Below are 25,509 nucleotides of genomic sequence, written 5' to 3'. Positions count from 1 at the left end.
AAAATCTGACAGTTTGTATCCGATCCGTCAGTGCTCCGCCCCCCCCCCCCCCACACCCACACTCCATAGGTGGTTCATACGGGTTTCTCGGGTTAACACAAAAACGGAACTGCGCCAAAACGGAAAGGCCATTTTGAAACTAACATGTAAAAAACCCCCACCAAAAACCCAAACATTTCTGGGGGTTAGTGAGAGGAATTAGCAACAGCTATATTAATCATTTATTAGGCCTACTTTGTTTTATTTTTATGTCCATATATGAGAGATAGACGTAATAGCAGCTATTTTTATGTCCATGTAAGGGAGATAGACGTAATAGCTATTTTTATGTCCATGTAAGGGAGACAGAAGTAATAGCATCTATTTTTATGTCCATATAAGGGAGATAGACGTAATAGCAGCTAACTAATGATAACAATGCACCCGTCCATACGCAAAACCAAATAATGGCCCAGCACGTACTCCAATAAGAAGTCGGACAAAAGAAACCGGCTCCGAGTACACCACTGCACTGCACCCAGAAGGGACTGGACAAAAGAATGCCAGCCCCTTCCCCCAAACCCAAAACAAAACTTTCCTTGGCGCTGGCAGGACTTTGGGCAAAACGGACGAACCTACTCCACCTCCACGGCAACAAGCTTCCAACATCAAGCTCTCCACCAACGCCTCTACCTCGTCCAACATGCACAAATTGCTCGAGTCTACCCTGGGTTGTCATGCCACGACCAGAAGAGATCAGGCCCTTTCTAAGGGCCCTATGGGCAACCTAGGGAGACACCCTACAGCACCAAGACGGTCATAATAAAGAGCCACTTTCGGAATACTAAAAGCAAAACCTATTGGCTCTCTTCACTATTTCAATTAAAACGACCATCAAAATTGCGCCAAATTTCCTTCCTGTAAAACGCGCACCTCTTCCTCTTTGACATAATCCTACGGGACTTTCAAAATTCCATAGCACCAAATACCCCCCGCCTGCCACCAACATTGGACTGCTGGTGCTCCCTTGCACTTGCCAGTGCAGGCGTTCCCTCTCTACAACCCTCCCCCAACCCTTTCCTGTCCTGGACAGAGGGAACCGGCCAAGGCCGGTCCCTGTGGCCAGGATAGGCGTGTGCTACAACAGCTTGCTCTGAATGTGCACGTAAATCTCTTTAAATTTTTTTTTTTAAAATAGCAGCTATTCTGAATGTGCACGTAAAACCCTATGACATGACATGATATGACAATAGCAGCTATTTTTTTATGTCCGTGTAAGGGAGATAGAAATAATAGCAGCTAGACCTCTGTCCTGAGCAAGCAGTTCATTGAACTAAATCCCCTGGACAGTGTGATTTAAGATCAAATAAATGTAAGAAAATTTTAAACAATTAACAAATGGCATAATATCTTATTTATAGCAATTAAGCTGTAAGATGACATTACTTTACATACATTGGATAACATATTAACGTGTCTAACCGGTCTCGGTGGTGTTGTGGTTAAGCCATCGGACTACAGGCTGGTAGGTACAGGGTTCGCAGGCCGGTACCGGGTTCAACCCAGAACGAGTTTTTAAGGCCACTACACTCTCTTCTCTCTCACAAACCACTAACCAACTAACCAGCTGTCCTGGACAGACAGCCTAGAAAACTGAGGTGTGTGTTCCCAGGACAGCGTGCTTGAACCTATCTCAGGGACGGAATGAATGTACGGATCGGACATAGCACAAAGCTTCGATCTTTGAACTGTTAGGTCCTATATTAATAGCCTGATCCCTGATCACAACGGTGGAAATGTCTCACAAAGCAGAGCAAGAATGGCGCGCTCCATGTAACGTTTGCCTAGTGGACAGTTAACTTCTGTATTTTTACTAGATTTTATTGTATTTAGTTACTTTTATTCTGTACCAGTTCTCTCCTTTTGGCAGCAACGTTAACATTTGCATATGTCCGAATCAAGTAGCAACTGTTGTAAGCATTAATGATTTCATCACCACCCCACGGTGACCAATCATCCAATGTCACAATGTGAATGTCACGAATCATCGAATGTGAATGTCAAATGACTCGATTTCCTCTTGGTTCTCAGGACGTTCTACTTCTTAACTCCGTACCAGCGTCCATTTTAAGCAGATACGCATGTATAATCATAATCATGATCCTAACCGTAGTCTAACACATCTGTGGTCAACAGTTTGATTTTGTGAAAGGGGTACCTGAGACGTTTCGCCCCCAAGTCAGTTCACCCCATGTCTGTTTGCCCCCAAATAGGATGTCAGTTCAACCCCATGTGCATAACCAGTTCGCCCCAATAAAGATACCACTGTAAAAAAAAAAAAATTGTCCTTTTTTTGGTAGATAATATAAGTATTTAATAAAATGAAAAAAAAAAGAAGGTGCAACTTAAAGTTATATGCAGTGTACTTTTATTTTAATATTTTAAATTGAAATTTAAGAAACATGTATTTGTGAGTGGTTCACTTAAATTTTGCAGTTCAAAGGCAAACACTTAGCAGGGCACAATATTTCACGCGAACCTCCGTTCTGTTCACGTGTCGGTTACGCAAAACTAAATTTATGCGAACCGCAAATTGGTTACGTCATGACCTGTAACCGTTCAGAAATTAAAACTTGCAAACTTCACGATTGCAGGAAGTTTATTCACGCAGACATACTACTAGTATTCCGACAAATGTTTTAGGCTGAATTTTTTATACTTGATGCGCAGCAAACCAGTAGACAACGTTATATTGCAACAGTTGTAACTTGCAACCAGTCTAAACTTTAAAAAAAGTTTTACAGAAATGTGCTCGGACCTCTAGGGACGGCTAAAGTATCTGCTGCTATTTATCTCTAAAAGGGACATACCCTAGTTTTTAAACACTAACGCATATTTTTTACTATTATAACCATTAAATTATACTTTACTTAGATTTTGTTTAGATTATCAATTTCCGTACATTCAAAGTGTTTTTGGTCATCCTGGTGTTTTTAATATCACAAAATGTATTTCACATATTTTTAAAAACGCACATGCTTCTGAGAAGTAACAGTTATGGAGACGAGTTTTAATCAATTTTAAGAAGGTATTTCACCATTTCAAAGTCACAGACTCATGTTTCACTCAATTGTAACTTTATCCAAATGTGTTACACGTTTGTAGATTAACTAAACTTAGTGTTAATTGTCACGGGTTGAAACTAGGGTGTGTCCCTTAAAGGAATATATGTAGACATAATATTGGATTGCCTATAAAATGTTTTCTTTTGTATTTGTTTTAACTTTGTGTTTGAGCTAAAAACTATGTATTTAAAATATAATTGCAACGTAATTTTGAGGTAACCAATCAGGTAACCCACGGGTTATGCAAATATAATTCACGTAACCGAACAATTGATTACCTAGGTAAAAACCATGTGAACCGACTTCCGGTTACCTCAGATTTCGAAATATTGTCCCCTGCTTAGTATTTTAGGGATAGTATTTCCAGAACGATAACGTGCTTTTGTACACAATAACGGAGTGGACATTTTGGGTGTATAATTTTAATCACAAGCTTTTGTAATGCATCAACATTGCCAAATACCATATCCAGGGCCGTACCCTGACCAAAATCCATGGGGGGGGGGCACTAAATTTTATATATAATTTTTAACATACTATAAAGATTAAATCTTGACCTTTTCAGGGCCGTACCCTGATCAAAATCCTAATTGGGGGGGGGGGGGGTCACTACTTTTTATATATAAAACAAATTGTGACTTGTCCAAGAACGCGGAACCTTTTAGAAGTCCGGGGCATGATTTCCTGACATGAATTACAAAATTGACCAATTTCCAACAATAAATTTAAACAACTTCAATGATTATTTGGCAGAGTATTGTAACCCGATTTTTTAAAATTATTATTATTTAAAGGACTCGCAAAGTTAGCCATTTTCAAACGGTGACTTTAGTTATCTTGTAGGATTTTATAATGCAAGAAGGGTTTAGATGAGTTGGGACATGATGTTGTTGGATCTGAATTACTATATTATTTTGGAGGGCATTATTAAATTTAGGACAGCACTTGGGTGGGTCAAGTCTAAGATGTTTTTTTTAAAGCTGCACTCTTAAGCTAAACAGACTTACTGTGACAACAATCCGTCAAGCTAAACAGACAAGTGTTTTTTTTATTTCGAAGTCTAAATAGACAAGTGGCCGTATGACGTCATGAATTCAAATTCTAAAGTTATATTCAATTTCTGATAGCATGATATAGCAATCGGTTTTTTCCTCTCCAAATAATTGCAGGTTTGTTTGATTTGTATAGTAAATGTAGGACATTCCTGAAGAATCTGATGTGTAGGTCATTCCTGTAAGATATGTCAGGTAGATACAGCTCTTGTTTCGCAATGCCACATATTGAGTTTGTGGTATAGGTGACATTGAAGCACATTGTGTTTTTATTGCAGTTCAGTATTGTACATTTGTTACAGCTGTAGTACATTAATTTAATGAGCTAATTGTCTCCAGTTACATTTTGTAGAGTATATCTGTTCTGGGCAAGGAATGTATGGTGTGTTCCGATGGCAAAGAAGCATAGCTAGTCCACTAAGGCGATCATGGGCCATACTTGCTCTGGTCCACAATTTCAAGCGCCTTAGTGCTGAAAATGATCTTTCACATGCCACACTGCCAACAGGAGTAGTGAGGAATATCACCAGAATTCGGTGAATTGCTGGGAAATACACTTTGTTGCAGGCTGCCAAAGTGGTACAACCATCCGCTGGTCTGGACTCTACTGGAGTATGTTGGAACAAGTGTTTCCACTTCTCTACTTCAACTTGAAGATACTCTCCCCGTTTCAGACATTTTGAATAGTATTCATTTATTTTGGCCATGCATGTTGGTGTAAGATGTTCCAAATTCACGGGTATGAGTGCTTCAGCAGCCACTAGGTTACTATGCTGGTCGGAAAACCTGGAGTCGAGATCTTGAAGAAGATGATCAATAAACGGATAAAATACGTTCACCCTGAAGTAATCTTTGGCACTTTGTGAAACATCTGCGCCGGCATTCGATCTGTGGCGTTGAATTTTTGTGGTCCTTGGCTTGACTATAGTCACATCAATTTCACTGCAGATGGACTCGATTCGTTCATAAAGTTTATCCCATGTTGATTCACAGCGTGCCTTAGCCACAGTTTCTTTGGACAAGTGGATGTCACGATAGGCTGAGCCTAGATCACAGTTGACAGCTTGTAGACTTTTGGTCACGGACGCGAAATAGCTCAAGATGAACTGAGCCACTACAAGTGAGACAAGAAACTGTGGATCGGTTAGCAGTCGAGCATAAGATCCCGCATCTCTTTTCGAGTCTCCAATACTGGCTTCTTGAATCTTTTCAAGTGTTTCCAAAACCGTCTTGTACTTTGGAAGAAGAGCCGAGAGAGTATCAATCCTTGCAGTCCAACGAGTTGAGCAAAACTTTGGAACACATTTTTTGTTTACTCCTCTTATAAGTGCCGTGTTCGACATGTCAAATTCTTCATCATGGTCAGCTTGCTCAATAAGAAAATCACCAAGTTCATGAGAGTCGCTTGAGCTTTTAAACAAGGCCTTCCTCTTAGCACTACCGCCTAAAAACCATGTCAGTTTCTCGACGTTGTCAAATAGATTCTGGATTTCTGGAACTTGTTTACAACCTTTAGCAATTACCAAAGCCAAAACATGTGATCGGCAATGAACGTATGTAGCGTTTGGAAACTGTTGTTGAATTTTAGCCTGCACCCCATTCTTGCAAGAGCTCATCACTGAAGCCCCGTCATATCCTTGCCCTACTAAATCATCCATGCATAGTCCCCAACCTGTAACGCTGTTCACTAATGTATCCGCTATGGTTTGTGCATCCATTTTTTCAATAGCCTGAAAACCAAGGAACTCCTCGTGAATTGTGTTGTCCTTGACGAACCGAATGCACAGACTTACTTGCTCACAAGCAGCACAATCTTGCGTTTCATCTGCTAGTATGCTCCAGTATTGGGGAATTGAATTAATTATTTTATCTCTGATTTTCTTTTCAATTATCAAAATTATTTCATTTTGAATTTTGGGCGAAGTATATTTTGCAACTTTGTTCGCTTGCATAAGGTGTTCTGACGAATCTTTGTCGAATTTTGCTTTCCAGAAGGTGAAGAAAGCAAAGTTCCCATCTTCTCTTTGTTCATCCTTACACCAATTTCCTCTTAACGAAATTCCTCTCTGTCCCAATGAAATAATTATGTCAATTATAGACAGAATCCCTCTCTTGGTTCGTATCTGGTCTATTTTCGTGGCTTTATCCATTTTGGCGTAGATATCAGTACCCACATTCTGCCTCGAATATAGGAAATTATGTACCTTTTCACTGGCAGATACATGATCGACAGACTTCGCATGCTTGTCCAGATAGCTGTATTTCACTCCAACCGCTTTCTTCCAGTTTTTATAGCCGTTCTTTACAAATGGCGAGTCAGCCACAGTCCCGAAACACAAACAATATGAGCAGAAGGCGGCATCATTTTTCAAACTATATCTAAGCCATGGTCGATTATGTTCCCATGAAATGTTATACTTTCTACATGAAGTGACATGGAAGCTAAACGTTTCACTGGGGGTAAATTTTGCGTCATCAGATAAAAACACAGCTTTGATGTCTTCGTCAGAGCGATTTTCAACTCTGTAATCTGCAGGGTCATGTAAATGGATTTGCATGGAACTAGCCAAAACAGCATTGCAGGTGTCTGCATTGGAAGTGGACAATTCTGGGTTAGATATCTGGCAAACCTTGTCTGAACTTGTGGCAGTTATGTGAACTGAAAGAAAAATGGAAGCTTATTACATTTTGCACAAGTCCTTCAAAATTTAGGCTTAGAACGACGTCATAATGCACATTGGCTCAATGAAAGGAGTCGTCCATATAGTAGGCCTACGTACACAGATAGCAGGAGGGGACCAGTCCAATGCATACAAAGTGCGTAATGGAGGGTGGGGTGGGTGGGGGCAGCAAACAAAAACAGTTACTAAGTGCATTTTACTACATGTATTTGCATTTGATTTTTTCATGCGTGTTGGATATCTCGTGCCTCATTTGAAAATTACGAGTGTTCAATGCAAAACGAGATCAGCGCCATTTGCAGTTGTGAAACGAAATTTCAAATATATTATTGTCAATGTATTTCATTGTTATTGGATGTGTATGCATACAGAGGGTTGGGTGGGGTGGGGTGGTGTTGGTGGATCTTGCCCATTGCATATGCCATGCGTACAGGGGGAAGGGGGTACACAATACTGAGTGCGGGATTGTTTTATTTGGTACGTAATACAGATGTATATAGACGAAACCATTTCATCATTGAACCTCTTTTGATTAATATATAATTGAGAAATATTCCAAAACACAACTTGGTAGGCCCTATGACAGAATGACAGAAACAAAGCTTCGTTACGGCTTCGTACAAAATAAATATTGCATATCTTTTAATTTATTGGATATGTTTCATTTAACAAATAATATAACTTTTTTAATATAGTTTGGTCATTTTGCAATACAACTAAGACCATCTTTCTGTAGAATCTGCTACCAAGAACACGGTCTTTTTTCTCAACATTTATTATTGTGATTTTTGTTAAGTAGAAAAACTAAATTTCGGCCACTTTGCTTTCTAGCGCATTCGTCATCTTTATACAACAACTATTTAAGTAATGTTCTTTTACATATTTCTACAAAAATTAATAAACTCGTCCAAGACATTTCTGCTTTTACCAAGCTGGAAAATCTACAATGTAAAGACTTTTTTTAAAGTTGACATTATTATTATTATTTTTTTGAGTATTACAAATGTATTTTATTTTAACAGTTATAGTGTTGTGGGTTTTTTTTGTGCGTGTTTTTAAATGTTATATTTTCCTAAAATTAATTTAACATCAAGTTATGGTAAGATATGCAATATTTATTGTGTACCAAGCAAATAAGAAAGTTCACAATCATGTGTCGTCGACTTCAATCAAAGCGCTCGTGAACGTTAGGGACCGTCTCAAAATTTCATCACTTCTCTCTAACCGAATAACCCGCAGAAGGGGAGAGAGGGGAGGGGGGGGGGGGGGGGGGGGGGGGAGGGGAGGAGGGGTAAAACGCCCATGCAAATAAAAAGTCGAAAAAGGAAGTGTCCAAAAGTTCGTTTTTTTTTTTTTTTACTGTTTTTTTTTAATTTATTATTTATTTATAAAGTGAAATTCTAAACCTGTTTTTCTATCTTTTAATATATTTTACTAATGCAAAATACAAGTAAAACTGCTGTTTTAATAAACTCGTGTGCGTTTTCAATCAACGAATAACGTCCACTGTCAACATACATCGCTCACATTTTGACGCCATTTTCCTATATATTAGTTCTGGAAGCGGTCAGCCAAACGGCAGGTTAACAGAGAAATGGCGTCAAAATCTGAGCCTTGCGTGTGGACAGAGGACGATATTCGTTGATAGAAAAAAAACTGCACGAATTGTTTTAAACTGCAGTCTTGCTTATATTTTGTTTTAGTAAAACATATTAAAATATAGAAAAACAGACAAACCACCTTTAACAAACATTTTCACGAACTACACGTAAACTAGTCTCGGCAATTATACGTAAATGTCCTGTTTCCGATTTGTTTCAAGATTTGCCGAGTCTGTCATTTAAGATACACCTTGTCAGTTTCGTCCTACAAGTGTTGTGGCACAAAACATTTCAACACCTGCTTTTTCCCTGACTAAATTAGTTTGGATGGGGCAGGGGGTGTTGAAAAGTATTAGAGGGTTATTCCTTTAAGGAGAAGTGATGACATTTTTAGACAGTCCCTTAGCGTTCGTGAACACGTGTCGGTGAACGCAGCTTTGACAATGCATGCCTTGCTGCAACTTATGTGCACGCATTTTGTTTCTGGAAACGATTCTGTAGGAATACAGCTATATTAACTCACCTCATTACAACAACAACAAAAAACCACACAAAAAACCCCAACACTTTTATATTATTTTATAATAGTAGGGACAGTAGTAGTAGGGTCTATTAAGATGATTAGGCAATATACAATCAGCATTAATTTTATTATTCAACTGAACACATCGTGTCCGTGACATCGATTGTGTCAACATTAATGCAAATGGTAATTTTTCAAGACTTGACAGCAACTTACCTTGTTGATTTGTGAAAAAAAGACGATACACTTTGCTATGTGTATCTCTTTGCCTTCTTAGCGCTAGGCGCATCAGAAATTGGAGAATTGGACATTGCCATTTTAGATTTTGTATTCTCGAAATATCAAACTATTAGGGTTTCCGTTATGCATTTCCTGTTCTATTTTTAGCACGTTGGTCTCGATATACAGTATTATTATTTAATATGGACGGTCAGAGACCTGTAGCCGTATAACATATTATAACCTCTAGAATATTACCTGAGTGTATGACATACAAAATACAGGGAATTAAACACTATATAAATTAAACCCTGACATTTCTATGCTATTACTGGAGATATAAAAAAAAAAAAAAAAGGACAAGATTCTCAGGGGTGGTATGGCCCTGATATCCAGTGTATCAAGCGATGATGCTTTTTATGTGCATCCCTGTTTATGTACATTATATGCTGTTTTGTGGAAAGTATTGGAGCTGCAATGTCTTTACCGTTATTTGCCCCTTTTTTGTGAAAATAGCCCATCTAAAGATATGAACGCAGTTAATATATAAATATTGAAAACATGTAAGTTTCAGACTCAGACCTAGCTTCGGTGTAGATCAAAGCTGCAAAAAGTACTTGCCAAATGCTTGTAAAAATTGTTACGGACGATTTTAAAAATGCAACTACCAGCCTGATAGTCAGTCTTTTTTATTTCGTTTGACACGTGATGTTGATCACTTACAAAATATTATTAATAATGTTTTGTCAATATGTCTATATATGTCATTTGAAATGAAAACACTGTATATTATAATATTGTTAATAATATATTGTTCTATAGACTGGTGGACTAGTAGAAATTCTGGCAGGCTAGTAAATTTTAGTTGGTTCTGGTCGGTCAGGCTACTTAAATATTTTCCATTTCTGCAACCCTGTAGATCATGTCAGCTGGGTTTTTTATTTGGAATTAATGAAATGATTGTTTACATTAGTTGTGAATGTATAATCAGTAAATGTTATGAGTCTCCTACCAGTTAAACCAGAGGGGACTATAGGTTTCATCTACGTCTGTCTGGTTTTCTGTCCATCCCACATATAGTTTTCCAGACGTTTTTTCATCAATGGTTCAACAGCGATAGAAATAAGCAGAATTGTTTACTAGTCTAATGGACAAATACATCTAGAAATCTACTTGTCTGCCAATGTTTTCACTTGTTCAAATAAATGGTTTGTTTTATTCACGTACAATGTATCAGGATGATGTTTGTGATTGCTAAAAAATAAACTGCACTGGAAATTTTTTACTTGTCCACTGGACAATCACCAATGCACATTTTGCTTGTCCGAATAGATTTTCACTTGTTGGGACAAACGGACAAGTGCTTATTTCGAACAGTGGTTCAAGATATTGAGCTGAAATTTTGTGTATAGCTTTATCAAGTACTATTACAAATCAGGTTTAACGTTTTTTTGCGATTTACCCATTTTTTTCTTGATTGTGGCTCTTGACTTAGGCAGTGCTCAATTTTTACTGTGATGACCTAATATTCAGTCGGGCAACTTAATTCTATGATACTAGTTGCCCATTGGACGACTAACATTTTTAAACGGCGAGTTATGTCCCATAATAATGTGCAGTTTCCTTGCCCACAATCGCTTTTAAACTGTCGTTATTTAAAGCATCGGTCAATCAGTCGAAATCACGTGGGTTTGTTTGCCACTCGGAACTCCTCGGCTGATTCTGTGAGACATCATGAAAAATCGTAATTGGCTGAAGTATTCCGAATAGGAAACATTCCAGTGCGTTCGATTGGAACATAGAGTGCATTCGATTGGAAAATAGCCGACATATCACCAAATCACTGCTTCTGACGTTGACCGTTTCTAATGTTGACTGTTTCTGGTGTTGTTGACATTGCTTTTGATGTTTCAGTACCCAGTGTGCTGTGTTTTATCAGACTTCATTTTGGATTCATCCACCTCTTATCTCTCCTTTTTTAAATTCGCATTTCGACTTACAAAAAAATGAAGAAAAAACCCAACTGAAGTGTGTATCAATTTTATTCTGGTCTTTATCATTCCCAAAAAATGACTGGCCTCGGTGGCGTCGTGGCAGGCCATCGGTCTACAGGCTGGTAGGTACTGTGTTCGGATCCCAGTTGAGGCATGGGATTTTTAATCCAGATACCGACTCCAAACCCTGAGTGAGTGCTCCGCAAGGCTCAATGGGTAGGTGTAAACCACTTGCACCGACCAGTGATCCATAACTGGTTCAACAAAGGCCATGGTTTGTGCTATCCTGCCTGTGGGAAGTGCAAATAAAAGATCCCTTGCTGCTAATTGGAAGAGTAGCCCATGTAGTGGCGACAGCGGGTTTCCTCTCAAAATCTGTGTGGTCCTTAACCATATGTCTGGTGCCATATAACCGTAAATAAAATGTGTTGAGTGCGTCGTTAAATAAAACATTTCTTTCTTCTTTTTTTCTTTTTTTTCCCCAAAAATGTGGCGTTTCCAAATTTTAAATTTCTAATACAAAACCTTTAAAATATTAAAAAGTGATTATTTTATTGTCAGACAGTATATATTACATTTTACAGTGACAACATATTAATTCCAAACCTGTTAGTTGCTGTTTTATTGAAATATAAATATAACTCTATTTTCAAAACACGGCTAAAATCAGGGCAACCAAATCTTTGGAGGGGTAACCTCAATGTGAACCCATACTTGCCCTCCGGGCAAGCAACCAAAATCCTTAAAAATGAGCACTGCTTAGGTGATACAGAAATTTGTTGGCCACAGTAGGGGTCAACAAATTGTTTTAACAATAGTCTCAGAATGCTTGTTTATTGTTTAAAATTGTTTGTATTAAAAATGTAATATACATGTATGAAAGAAGAGTTCCCTTATTCGGCTACTGACATAACAAGTACCTATAGAATTGGCATTCCCAGGGCTCACACTGAATGCTTTTTGGTATCGCCAACTTTTACATACAGAATTTCCTGGAAAATTATTAAAATGTGGTTTATTTAAGGAATATTTTATTGGCCAAACTCTAAATGTTGTAGCCATTTTGTATGTAATGATACAAATTAGCAAATTGGTGAGCACTGGATTCCCCTTATTCTGTGTATTAATAATAATTTTGGCCTATTTTTATCAAAATTTTACCCTTTCTCCTGGGAAGGGAGCCACTTTGTATGTAATGATACAAATTAGCAAATTGGTGAGCACTGGATTCCCCTTGTTCCATGTATTAATAATAATTTTGGCCTATTTTTATCAAACTTTTACCCTTTCTCTTGGGAAGGGAGAAGTCACTTCTACTTTATCAGTTCTAGCTTATGACCTGGTGATCCAGTTGTTAGTTCTCTTCTATGTTTTTCTTTTCAGGAAACAACTGTAAGCTGAATGCGTAAATTACACAGAGTTGTTGCTTTGATCTGATAGATATGAGTTTAAGCAATCTCACCGCAGCTATCTCAACGGTGCTAAGAAATATATTAGCTGCTACAAAGTATGACACTCTAGCTAGTTGTACACGGTAAGGGCTTCAGTTCATTTATAAACTCATTTAATACACTGTTCTGAGCCTGGAATTTGGATGGCTTCAAATGCAAGTTTCTAGCAATTGAAACAAAAAACACTAATATATACTAAACAGTGAAAACACTAATGTATACTAAACATTGAAAACACTAATGTATACTAAACAGTGAAAACACTAATGTATACTAAACAGTGAAAACACTAATATATTATACTAAACAGTGAAAACACTAATATATCATACTAAACAGTGAAAACACTAATACATACTAAACAGTAAAAAGACTAATACATACTAAACAGTAAAAACACTAATATATTATACTAAACAGTGAAAACACTAATACATACTACACAGTAAAAACACTAATATATTATACTAAACAGTAAAAACATTAATATATTATACTAAACAGTAAACACATTAATATATTATACTAAACAGTAAAAACACTAATACATACTAAACAGTAAAAACACTAATATATTATACTAAACAGTAAAAACACTAATGTATACTAAACAGTAAAAACACTAATATATACTAAACAGTGAAAACACTAATATATTATACTAAACCGTAAAAACACTAATACATACTAAACAGTAAAAACACTAATATATACTAAACAGTAAAAACACTAATATATTATACTAAACCGTAAAAACACTAATACATACTAAACAGTAAAAACACTAATACATACTAAACAGTAAAAACACTAATATATTATACTAAACAGTGAAAACACTAATACATACTACACAGTAAAAACACTAATATATTATACTAAACAGTAAAAACATTAATATATTATACTAAACAGTAAACACATTAATATATTATACTAAACAGTAAAAACACTAATACATACTAAACAGTAAAAACACTAATATATTATACTAAACAGTAAAAACACTAATGTATACTAAACAGTAAAAACACTAATATATACTAAACAGTGAAAACACTAATATATTATACTAAACCGTAAAAACACTAATACATACTAAACAGTAAAAACACTAATATATACTAAACAGTAAAAACACTAATATATTATACTAAACCGTAAAAACACTAATACATACTAAACAGTAAAAACACTAATACATACTAAACAGTAAAAACACTAATATATTATACTAAACAGTAAAAACACTAATATATACTAAACAGTAAAAGAAACGCAAATGTTTAAAAAAAAAAATGATAAAATTAATTTTGTAACTAGACGGTCAAAATGGGCTAAATGAATGTTTTTGTTGAGGATATTATCATAATATCATACAAGGTAAGGGCTTCAGTTCATTTATAAACTCATTTAATACACTGTTCTGAGCCTGGAATTTGGATGGCTTCAAATGCAAGTTTCTAGCAATTGAAACAAAAAACACTAATATATACTAAACAGTGAAAACACTAATGTATACTAAACATTGAAAACACTAATGTATACTAAACAGTGAAAACACTAATGTATACTAAACAGTGAAAACACTAATATATTATACTAAACAGTGAAAACACTAATATATTATACTAAACAGTGAAAACACTAATACATACTAAACAGTAAAAACACTAATACATACTAAACAGTAAAAACACTAATATATTATACTAAACAATGAAAACACTAATATATTATACTAAACAGTGAAAACACTAATATATACTAAACAGTGAAAACACTAATATATTATACTAAACAGTGAAAACACTAATATATACTAAACAGTGAAAACACTAATATATTATACTAAACAGTGAAAACACTAATGCATACTAAACAGTGAAAACACTAATACATACTAAACAGTAAAAACACTAATATATTATACTAAACAGTAAAAACACTAATATATTATACTAAACAGTGAAAAAACTAATACATACTACACAGTAAAAACACTAATATATTATACTAAACAGTAAAAACACTAATATATACTAAACAGTAAAAACACTAATATATTATACTAAACAGTAAAAACACTAATACATACTAAACAGTAAAAACACTAATATATTATACTAAACCGTAAAAACACTAATATATTATACTAAACAGTAAAAACACTAATATATTATACTAAACAGTAAAAACACTAATATATTATACTAAACAGTAAAAACACTAATATATTATACTAAACCGTAAAAACACTAATACATACTAAACCGTAAAAACACTAATACATACTAAACAGTAAAAACACTAATACATACTAAACAGTAAAAACACTAATATATTATACTAAACAGTAAAAACACTAATATATACTAAACAGTAAAAACACTAATACATACTAAACAGTAAAAACACTAATATATTATACTAAACAGTAAAAACACTAATATATACTAAACAGTAAAAACACTAATATATACTAAACAGTGAAAACACTAATATATTATACTAAACAGTAAAAACACTAATACATACTAAACAGTAAAAACACTAATACATACTAAACAGTAAAAACACTAATATATACTAAACAGTAAAAACACTAATATATTATACTAAACAGTAAAAACACTAACACATACTAAACAGTAAAAACACTAATATATTATACTAAACAGTAAAAACACTAATATATTATACTAAACAGTAAAAACACTAATATATTATACTAAACAGTGAAAACACTAATATATTATACTAAACAGTAAAAACACTAATATATTATACTAAACAGTAAAAACACTAATACATACTAAACAGTAAAAGAAACGCAAATGTTTAAAAAAAAATATGATAAAATTAATTTTGTAACTAGACGGTCAAAATGGGCTAAATGAATGTTTTTGTTGAGGATATTATCATATTGGACATAATTATTTTGGCAGTTTTCAACAGGGTTTGTACATGTCCTTAAATTCTTTAAAAATCCTTGAATTTTGTGAAGTTGTTGTACTTGGTGATTTTTTCAGTGTCTTGGAAATGCATCGGAAACTTGAAAATATGTTGTCAGTTTCAAAACTAATGACTGCTAACGTTTTGTGAACTTTCTTTTCCCATTCCTAGAGTCATGATTTAAACATTTGATGTGGCTCCAAGTCAGGATCCGATCATCACAGAGCTCCTTTAGTTTATCTATAGTTAGCATGCGTGGGTTAAACTTGTTGCCTTACCCTGAGTTCAGCAGAAAAAGAACTCTATAATATAATGTTTTGCTATTGTTTTCTTAATAGCAATAGCAGCTTGATTATGTGTGAGGGTAAGCAAAAAAAACACCCACCCAAAATGGTAACCTGTGCAGCTAGCAACAGGTGTCACTTGTCAAATAAATATTACATCTTATTAGGTATTGTTAACATTATATGCTTTATAATATTACATCTTATTAGGTATTGTTCACATTATATGCTTTATAATATTACATCTTATTAGGTATTGTTCACATTATATGCTTTATAATATTACATCTTATTAGGTATTGTTCACATTATATGCTTTATAATATTACATCTTATTAGGTATTGTTCACATTATATGCTTTATAATATTACATCTTATTAGGTATTGTTCACATTATGTGCTTTATAATATTTTTTTCTTCTTTTGTTTTCTTTTTGTTTCTTTTTGTTTTGTTTTGTTTTCTTTGTTCATTGTTTTCTTTCTTTCCTTTAAACATGGATAATCTGTGACATGCACCAAGATACTGGAACCATGGTAATTTATAAAAATAGAACCACTACAAAATAATGGGCCAAACGACCAAACTTGGATTTTTTTCAGTTTAGGGCAATTCCACGGTAACAGAATTACGAGTTGGAGAGATATTTCAGGCATTAAACTCACCTAGTCCACATAAGAAAAATTATCATAATGATGTAACTATGTAATACACTAGTACTGCACTAGTCCTTGTCATGGGCAGAAGTGAGACTCCCTACTGCAAGGTGTAGTGCATGAGTACTTAATTAAAGTTTGGTAACGGAATTATGTAAAAACGGACACCATTTTTACGGGCACCGCAAAACATCTACAAACTCTGTGAAGTATGATGAAATAATTATTTATCTCCATGATGGAATGATCTCCTAATGACTTGTGATTAACAAAATAGAAATTATATTACAAATTATCTTTTCATAATTTTGTTGTACAACACTGAATGCCGGTAATGGAATTACACAGTTTGGTAACGGAATTACCACTCTGAATTTACTTTTGAAAAACAATATTTATTTACTTTAAATTTGATTTACCAAATATGTTGCATAATTTTATAAGTTAAATAATAATTCAGTATACTTGTTTTAAGCATTCATATTAATATTTCAAATGATAACTAGTTTCAATATCGGTAACATGTACACGTACATGTATATGAGTGGAGATTTAAACTAGCACTAAACTGTGTACATATTACATAGTAAATGTTTCCATTTTAAGAATTTAACTCAGATTCCTTGTAAAGACAGCATTAACACTATAAAACGGTTGCTTTCTTTTTGTCCATTATATACATTTAAAAGCATAATGTTGGTAATTAGAATGATACTTTAATTAGAATGATGATACATATACAGTCAATAAATGCCTTTGGATAAAGTAAAATTAAAGTTTGCTTCAAGTAAACATATAGGGTCCAGAAAGTGGAAATGTAACATAACATATGTTTAAAGATCTATACAGAGCTTGAAATTGTGGCCTGTAAAAAGTGAAAAGAAGTCTATTTTTAAATCTTGCAAGTGAAATAAACATTCACCTGCTAAAATTAACTAAAAATTGCATCATTTTTCATTTTTCAAAAAACAGATGTACCTATGATCATCTCATCTTGTATTTAGCTGAGGCCGAGCTCATAATTCTATTACATTTTAATTTTATAATGCTCTAAACTACATATCAGAGGTCTTAAGTTTCCACACACTGTCCCAAACCCTACATTCATGTTGTGCTGTCTTATTTCCAGCAGGCCATTTTTGTTTCACAGCGGGCCATATTTCTTTTGGCCTGCTATTTAAAAATAGTAATAATGGCAAGCCATATTTTACTTCATATTTCGAGCCCCAATATAATTCTAGTAGGTTTCGATTATAACTTGAATTTTGTCATGGATTTGCAGAAGTTTAGTCATAATGAAGTAGTACTGTTTGGTTAAAGTGTATCAGATTTCCTTAATTTCTATATTGTCAATGGATGACATTTATATTTGCTATGGGTGTTCCGCAAATGCATTTGGAGCCACTACTAGTACTATTACCATATGGATTTTAAAAAAAGATTTTGTATATCTTCCTATTGTTACATCACTTGATGTATTGGTGTATATGGATAAGAGTGTAGCATTTTAGTACTATGTAGGTTTATATTAAAGTGTTTCTTGACACTATATACCAAAGACGGTAACGGAGTTACAAACCTATGGTAATGGAATTACATATGTTTATAGCTATATAATTTTACTAATAATGTATGAATTTGAAAGTAAATGTGTCTGATTATGTGCATTAACATATACTCAGAGAATATGAGTTGATTCCTTGATTAAATATATATGGATAATACAATCTAACTTTTTGTTTGTTTTCGGTAACGGAATTACAAACTGATTCTCTGTTTTCTAATTTCCCCTAAATCTAGAAAAAAATTAGTTTTCATTAAAGTGGATTATGAAGTGTAGTACTTTGTTAGTGGTAAAACAAAACCACTAATAAAAAGAATATTACCTTCAATTATATGGCTACTGTACATAAATTCATAGTGTGTATTATGGAAGTGTCATATTTTTAGTGTGACGGTATCCTCATAAAATAGTTAAAGTCTAACACATCCATTTATTTTACAATATTTTACTTACCAGATTTGGATTCTCCAGACAATTTTACATTAAAAACAATCTTAATATATCAGGAATAACATGATTTGATTATTTCACTCCATGTCCACTTTAGCGTGGAATTGCCCGTTAGCGCATATACTAGTTGGTGTTAAAATAAAAAAGAATAGTTTTATTTGACTTACATTAGCAACTACACATGTGGTCAAAGGATATTGAAGAAAGAATGGTGTGCAACAGTAAAAAAAATTATTTTGATGATCTGTATGGTGTATAATGTTTGCGGTGTGAAACTTATACAATTCTATATTTTTATTTTCATTGCTCTTTTATTTTTGTTTCTAGACAGTTTAGTGTTTCATCAGCTACCTGTGGAAAGATGAAGTTTATCAAGCAGGGAATTGACCCGAGTAAATACACCCTACGTCCCTTACCATATCCCAAGACAGGAGGGCGTGGTCATGATGGTAAGTTTATCAGAGTATTGATCTGAGTAAATACACCCTACGTCCCTTACCATATCCCAAGACAGGAGGGCGTGGTCATGATGGTAAATTTATCAGAGTATTGATCTGAGTAAATACACCCTACGTCCCTTACCATATCCCAAGACAGGAGGGCGTGGTCATGATGGTAAGTTTATCAGAGTATTGATCTGAGTAAATGCACCCTATGTCCCTTACCATATCCCAAGACAGGAGGGTGCAGTTCATCAGAGTAGTGATCTGAGTAAATACACCCTACATCCCTTACCATATTCCAAGTCAGGAGGGCGCTGTTTGTCAGAGTAGTGATCTGAGTAAATACACCCTACGTCCCTTACCATGTCCCAAGTCAGGAGGGTGCAGATCGTCAGAGTAGTGATCTGAGTAAATACACCCTACGTCCCTTACCATGTCCCAAGTCAGGAGGGTGCAGTTCGTCAGAGTAGTGATCTGAGTAAATGCACCCTACGTCCCTTACCATATTCCAAGTCAGGAGGACGCTGTTCGTCAGAGTAGTGATCTGAGTAAATACACCCTACGTCCCTTACCATATTCCAAGTCAGGAGGACGCTGTTTGTCAGAGTAGTGATCTGAGTAAATACACCCTACGTCCCTTACCATATTCCAAGTCAGGAGGACGCTGTTCGTCAGAGTAGTGATCTGAGTAAATACACCCTACGTCCCTTACCATATTCCAAGTCAGGAGGACGCTGTTCGTCAGAGTAGTGATCTGAGTAAATACACCCTATGTCCCTTACCATGTCCCAAGACAGGAGGGCGCTGTTCGTCAGAGTAGTGATCTGAGTACATGTAAATACATGGTACGTTCATCAAACAGCTGTTCGTACAGTAGCTCATTTTACAGATGGGGAGAGGTGTAAGTCTGGGCTGAAGCAGTCACCTCAGGCGGTTGTTAGGTAGTGCCATTGGTTAAACCAGCTTTATTACTGGCTGAGGAAGAGGATGCGAGGTGGGTTGACAGAGACTGCACCCATGAATGATGTTGAATGGTGTGAATAGTTCAGAAGCTCCGTGATTGATCAGTGATGTCCGATAAAGAAATTTCTGTAAAGAAGTTTAATTTTGTCATAGTTAGTCCCTAACGTTCTGACCGGACAGGATTATAGTTTCTGTCTCCATCTGTTTATTCCACATAGAGCAGGCTTTCAGATTCCACGAAAATGATCGCTTCATCACGGATTATTATATCAGTACCACTAAAGGGGTTTACCCAGGCGTTGTACCGTACCAAACATTGGCACCTTCCCAAAAGCAAATTTCACAGAAAATTCCCAGTTATTCACCAATCTTATATCAAAATCTAGTCATCATCAACATATACCATCTAAAAATTAATCTATTTTATCAATTTAATTTTATTCACATCTAAGCTGAACAGACAAAAATTATTCATGTTGTTTACACTGGTACTCAATGATTTGCTATTTTAAGTAACACACTTTAGGAATAATGCAAACAGAAAACATCAAATTAGTTTCCATTGCTGATAATGTTAACATTTTGTAATGAACTATTGTATCAATCTTCTTGGGCTGTATGTATACAAAAAATGTTCCTTGTGTGTTATTTACCTGCAAAAAATAGCACTTGGCATTTGAAATAATTAAATAATGTGAATATTGTTAAATGGTATTTACACTTGTAAATAAACATATTACAGATTACATGTTAATAATTGTTAATAGTGATTACAAAGTGACGTGCACATATTAAGGTGGTGGTGTGGATTTTTTTTTTTACTTTCTAGTATTTTTGGTACAAATTTACAGAACATACAGAAGTAGGGCTAGTAGATTTTTAACCATGGCTAGTGGATTTTGAAAATTACTGATGCTGGTGGATTTTTCAAAAATTCTAGAAGCCCTTCACTGGCTCCCAAACGGCTGTTACAGTGCAGGAGTAATAATGCAAACTCTGACTAGTCTTTTAAGGTTGCACGTAACCATTTATGTTTGCGAACCTTTTAAAGTGTCAGAACGAGGGGGGTTCTGTTTTTTTCAAACATTACATAATCAGGTTTTTTGCCAGAGGGTAAAATGGGTATAGTGACATAACTAAATTTGTTTACTGATTTATTTATTTTTTAGTTTAATCTTTAGATAAAATTAATTACTCTTTATCTTTACTATATGATTTTCTTAACCCTAACCCTAACCCATTTTCTTTCTGGTGGAATCCCCCATACCCCCTGGTGACTGTGGTTACATTCAATTCCATAGCACCATACCCAAAAATTTCTTTCTGGCAGAAACACTGATGATTAAAATTGCAAGACTTATTTTTCAAGTTGATTATATGATGAAATAAGCCAAATGTAAAAGAAAAAGCACTTTTATACATATATTCCTACTTTATTTCTCACTTTATTGCTAATTTTTGGGTGGGAGTATACTACTCAGGTTGAAAATTAGCAGTTGCCTGGTCACCCGTGGCGACCTTTATTGGGTAAGGGCGACTAAGAATTTTACAAAGGTAGTCTGTTGGGCCACCATCGATTTTAGGGTCTGGCGAGTATGGTACCAGTTCAAACAGAAAGACACTGAAACTGAATCGAATGTGACAAAACACCCCACATCTGTGTTGGCATGAACTACAGATATGGCAGCAGAAAACAGAACATGCTCTTTATTTTGACAGCCCCAGACTCGGCTTCTGTGGCTTGGGCCTGGTCTTTTTAAGAATAGAGCTTAAAACGTATTGAAGACATTGCATGGAAGTTGTAGGCTTATTGGAATGGATTGGATACGCCATAATTATGTAGTAAAAAGGAATCATATTTAATTAGCTTACATTATTCTGGAACAAAATCGAAAATTTTCTTGTAGTATTAACTCATACTAATGTGAGCGCATGCACACACATAAAAATAATAATGACATTTTCCATTACTACAGGGCTTATTCCATAGGTCAGTTAATTGATTATTGTTGTCGGTATTGTTTTACGTTCAAGCGATTTCTATGAAATAAGAACAGACCGGATCTAAAGTGACACCAAGACTTACATAATGACATGACCATCCAAATATTACTGTAGTAAACAATAAGTACGTTTTTTATGCTTTGTAATACAATAACTACGTACATCATATATTATTTTGGGGCACTAGAAAAAATTAATTAAAAGCAGAAAAAAGTACATCATGTTTTTTGTGGTGGGTTTTTTTTTTAATTTATTTTTCTTTCAATGTTTATTTTATTAGTAGCCTACTACTGTAGCATTTGCAATATCCAAATTAAATGTACACATGCATGCTTCGTCTACAGGCGAACAGCCACTCCCGAGGAAATCCTTTACTGGAGATTTTACCATCTTTTGCATCGCCACAAAGTATATTTCATCCCTCTTGCATTGCAACATAGAGCACTGCCACCCAGACTAGTACTTTAACTATTCATTATGAAGTTATATGCCAATTCATCGGTTTCTTTTTGAAACAAACAGACTATATATGATGAGGACATGGTTATTAGTTAACAAAGAATATTCTAGTTTTGATTTTGGCTCTGCAGTTAAATTTCAATGTGATAATTGGAGGGCTAGTTGAATTTGAGAAGGGCCAGTAAGCTTTTTCTTCAACTGGCTCTGCTGGCGACCATGGTTTTCATGTGAATTTTCAACCCTGACTACAAACCTTTTAACTGTGATACAGTTTTTTCTTTATTATAGGTGTATATAAATTGGATATTAATTTATTTTTAATATTATTCTTTATAATAGGTACTTTTCACATACCAGTATTACATTTTTAGACTTTTAATCTTCTTTTTAATATATCATTATGTGGGGTTTGGCATGTCAGTCAACATTGATACACAAGTACATGTAATTGCCACAATATGGTATTGTGAAATGTTATGTTGTAGGTCGGATATGGACTCACGGCGTTGGTGGTGGTCACAAACGACGATTCCGCATGGTTGACTTCCGGCGCTCAGCTCCTGCCAATGGGCCACCTCTTGTGGAGCGTGTCATGGCCGTGCGGTACGACCCATGTCGGACCGCCGATATAGCAGTGGTAGCTGGGGGTGAAAACAAACGCTACATTGTTGCATCACAGAACATGAAGCCTGGAGATTTGATTAGAACATCTGGAAAAGTTACCAGAATTGCAGGTAAACAATTTTAATAGTCATATATTTGTGACACTCATTACACAAACTTGTTTGGGGTTTTTCAATTTGAATACTGTCATGTTAATTAGTTGGGTTGCACCGTATCACCATTATACCAATATAATATGATTCAAAGAGTAAATAATATGTATTATGATACATCCACCCTACCTGTACTGATACACCCAATCATTTCCTTATTTCCAATAATTTGATTCTTATATTCAACTGGTTTTCTTAACCGAGTTTAAAAATGTGATAACCAAGTTTTAGTACATCAGAGTGATCCATTTGTTTCATATGATATCTTTTTTTTAAATTCACGTTTCTTTTTGTGTGTGTATTAATATATTAATGTCTTGATATAATGTCTTGCTAACTTTGATGTCTGTTGTGTATTAATATCTTAATTTATTAATATTTCTTACACACCCGTGTAGGAGATCACCATTGTGTATCAAAATCGTATGTTGGAGATCGTTTTTAAGAGGTCATGACCCAGTTTAGTGTCATTGTAAGGAGATGTAAAGTGATGTCATTGGAATACTAACATCATTCAAATGCAAAATTAGCTGTATTATTACAATACTTCGCCACATTAAAATGCTTGCTTTTCATCAGTTTCATTTTCCAAGTGGTTGGCAAATGTTTTAGAGAGCTCTATTTTTGTTAAGGAAAACGGATCTCTTAGTACAGTAGTGATTTGGTTATGACGTGGTATGTATGTTTAAAGCCAAGTATTATACGCCATGACCCAGTTAGGCTACGTTCTGTAACATAATTTAGTTCATTATATTGTTTACATTTTCATTGTTTCGAGGTATGTAAGAAATAGAATACTACATTTGTGTCCGTTTGATACCACTTATCTTACAACTCGTTGTTTAAAAACGTATCCAACTTGCCTTTGCTCGTTGGATATGTTTTTAAACAACTCGTAAGATAAATGGTATCAAACGGAAACTCATGTATTATTCTCTATATATAGTTCACATTTCTGTTAATATAATGTTTTTGCTAGAGTTGACATTTCTCTATGTTGTGTATTTCAGTGAAAGCTGAAGAAGGTGATTCGTACCCTGTTGGCTCGCTGCCTCTCGGAACTCTGGTGCATTGTGTAGAAATGTACCCCGGCGAGGGTGGCAAGATAGCGCGGGCTGCCGGCACCTGCGCTCAGCTTGTCCGAAAAATCGGGGACCGATGTTTTCTCAAGATGCCGTCGAAACGTGAAATAAACGTCTCCAATGAGTGCATGGCGACCGTGGGCCGTGTTTCCAACGTCGATCACGATAAGGAACACATCGGGTCAGCTGGACGGGCCCGGTGGTTTGGGGTTCGCCCTCAGAGTGGATTGTGGCATCGAAAAACGGGATATAATGGACGCAAAATCCGCCCCATTAAGCCAGCTAAAGTGTACACAGACCCAAAAGCACCTAGCCCTGCAGTTTACAAGTACACGTTTTAGTGACCACACAGACAGACAGTGGTGATGCGTATATAAGTGTTTTATTGTTTGGCAGAGATATTTTTGTTTTTATTACTAACTCTTGGTTTTTATGACATATTTTGGACTGTGTTGCAATGTAACGTTTTCTAGGGCTTCTAGATTATGGTAGCCTCACTCCCATGGCTAGTGATATTTAATATTGGGCTAATAAATAACTACTATTGCTATGCCCGATGGCTAGTGAATTTTTTTTTTTCAAATGTTGCAGTTTAGTCTATTTTGTAAATATGAATATCTTGACCCCCAACCCCCAATGTTAATGTTTTTAAGCTCTATCTCCCTCTTTAGGTGACATATCTGATTATGACTATTATTTAGTAAAATTTTATTAACTTAAAGTAAAGTAGGGTTAGTGAATTTTTAATCTTGGCTAGTACATTTTTTTAATCACTGATCCCATGGCTAGTGGATTTAAGAAAAATTCTAGAAGCCCTGTGGTTTATTTAAAGAATAAACAAAGGGTGAAATGAATGAACACCAAAGTTGAAGATGACTTCTTCTTTGTCAAGGTGGACAAAGTCAACTACTTAAAGCCCAACTTTCTGATTGGAACCATTAAGCAAATCTGGCTGTTAGAAGAGTCATATTTAGATCCAATTAGAATGTGAATTAAAACAACAACTTGAACTACACAGGGATTAAATATCAATGTTCAGTATAGTATTCTCTTAAATGGCTAGTTATAATCTGTTACGGAACAATTATTCACTCCCCTCAACGTTTGCTTTTCATGTTGAAGTCTGATTAAAATGGTTTGTTATAGTTGACAATATCATTAACTGGAGATGAAAGCTGAAACTTGGTATAAAGTTAAATAAAGACTGGTGAAATGTTAAAATTTCTTTTGTTTAATGTTTTCACTAAAG

General features: G+C 35.0%; 2 protein-coding genes across 4 annotated transcripts; one reads left to right on the top strand and one right to left on the bottom strand.

Moving 5' to 3' along the window:
- The first annotated feature begins 1,761 nt into the window (after positions 1–1,761).
- Positions 1,762–24,843, top strand: LOC121367440 (39S ribosomal protein L2, mitochondrial-like). Of its 3 annotated transcripts, none has more exons than XM_041491615.1 (5): positions 1,762–1,812; positions 12,558–12,708; positions 18,861–18,982; positions 22,888–23,136; positions 24,189–24,843. In XM_041491615.1, exons 2-5 carry the CDS (start codon positions 12,617–12,619, stop codon positions 24,599–24,601), a joined length of 876 nt encoding a protein of 291 aa, XP_041347549.1. In that variant the 5' UTR covers positions 1,762–1,812; positions 12,558–12,616; the 3' UTR covers positions 24,602–24,843. The 3 variants fall into 3 exon arrangements, with proteins under 3 accessions (XP_041347549.1, XP_041347548.1, XP_041347550.1); XM_041491614.1 differs by having other exon boundaries at positions 1,791–1,952; XM_041491616.1 differs by lacking the exon at positions 1,762–1,812 and adding an exon at positions 1,827–1,843.
- LOC121367276 (zinc finger MYM-type protein 1-like) lies at positions 3,766–8,377 on the bottom strand. Its single transcript, XM_041491390.1, has 4 exons — positions 8,356–8,377; positions 6,361–6,815; positions 4,596–5,886; positions 3,766–3,788 (listed from the first exon to the last, which is right to left on the bottom strand). Exons 1-4 carry the CDS (start codon positions 8,375–8,377, stop codon positions 3,766–3,768), a joined length of 1,791 nt encoding a protein of 596 aa, XP_041347324.1.
- Positions 24,844–25,509: the final 666 nt, after the last annotated feature.

Source organism: Gigantopelta aegis, chromosome 3, assembly GCF_016097555.1.
Source record: "Gigantopelta aegis isolate Gae_Host chromosome 3, Gae_host_genome, whole genome shotgun sequence".
NCBI lineage: Eukaryota > Metazoa > Mollusca > Gastropoda > Neomphalida > Peltospiridae > Gigantopelta > Gigantopelta aegis.
The sequence above is the reverse complement of the archived record's forward strand: the minus strand, read 5'-3'. Positions and strand labels throughout refer to the sequence as shown.

Coding starts and splice junctions, on each gene's coding strand:
- LOC121367440 (XM_041491615.1), top strand. CDS start 12,617: ATGAGTTTAAGCAATCTCACCGCAGCTATCTCAACGGTGCTAAGAAAT. Junction 12,709..18,860: donor ACTCTAGCTAGTTGTACACG/GTAAGGGCTTCA, acceptor TTTTGTTTCTAG/ACAGTTTAGTGTTTCATCAG. Junction 23,137..24,188: donor AAAAGTTACCAGAATTGCAG/GTAAACAATTTT, acceptor TGTGTATTTCAG/TGAAAGCTGAAGAAGGTGAT.
- LOC121367276 (XM_041491390.1), bottom strand. CDS start 8,377: ATGGCGTCAAAATGTGAGCGAT. Junction 5,887..6,360: donor ATGTATCTGCCAGTGAAAAG/GTACATAATTTC, acceptor CTTGGTTTTCAG/GCTATTGAAAAAATGGATGC. Junction 3,789..4,595: donor GAAATTGTGGACCAGAGCAA/GTATGGCCCATG, acceptor AATTCATGTCAG/GAAATCATGCCCCGGACTTC.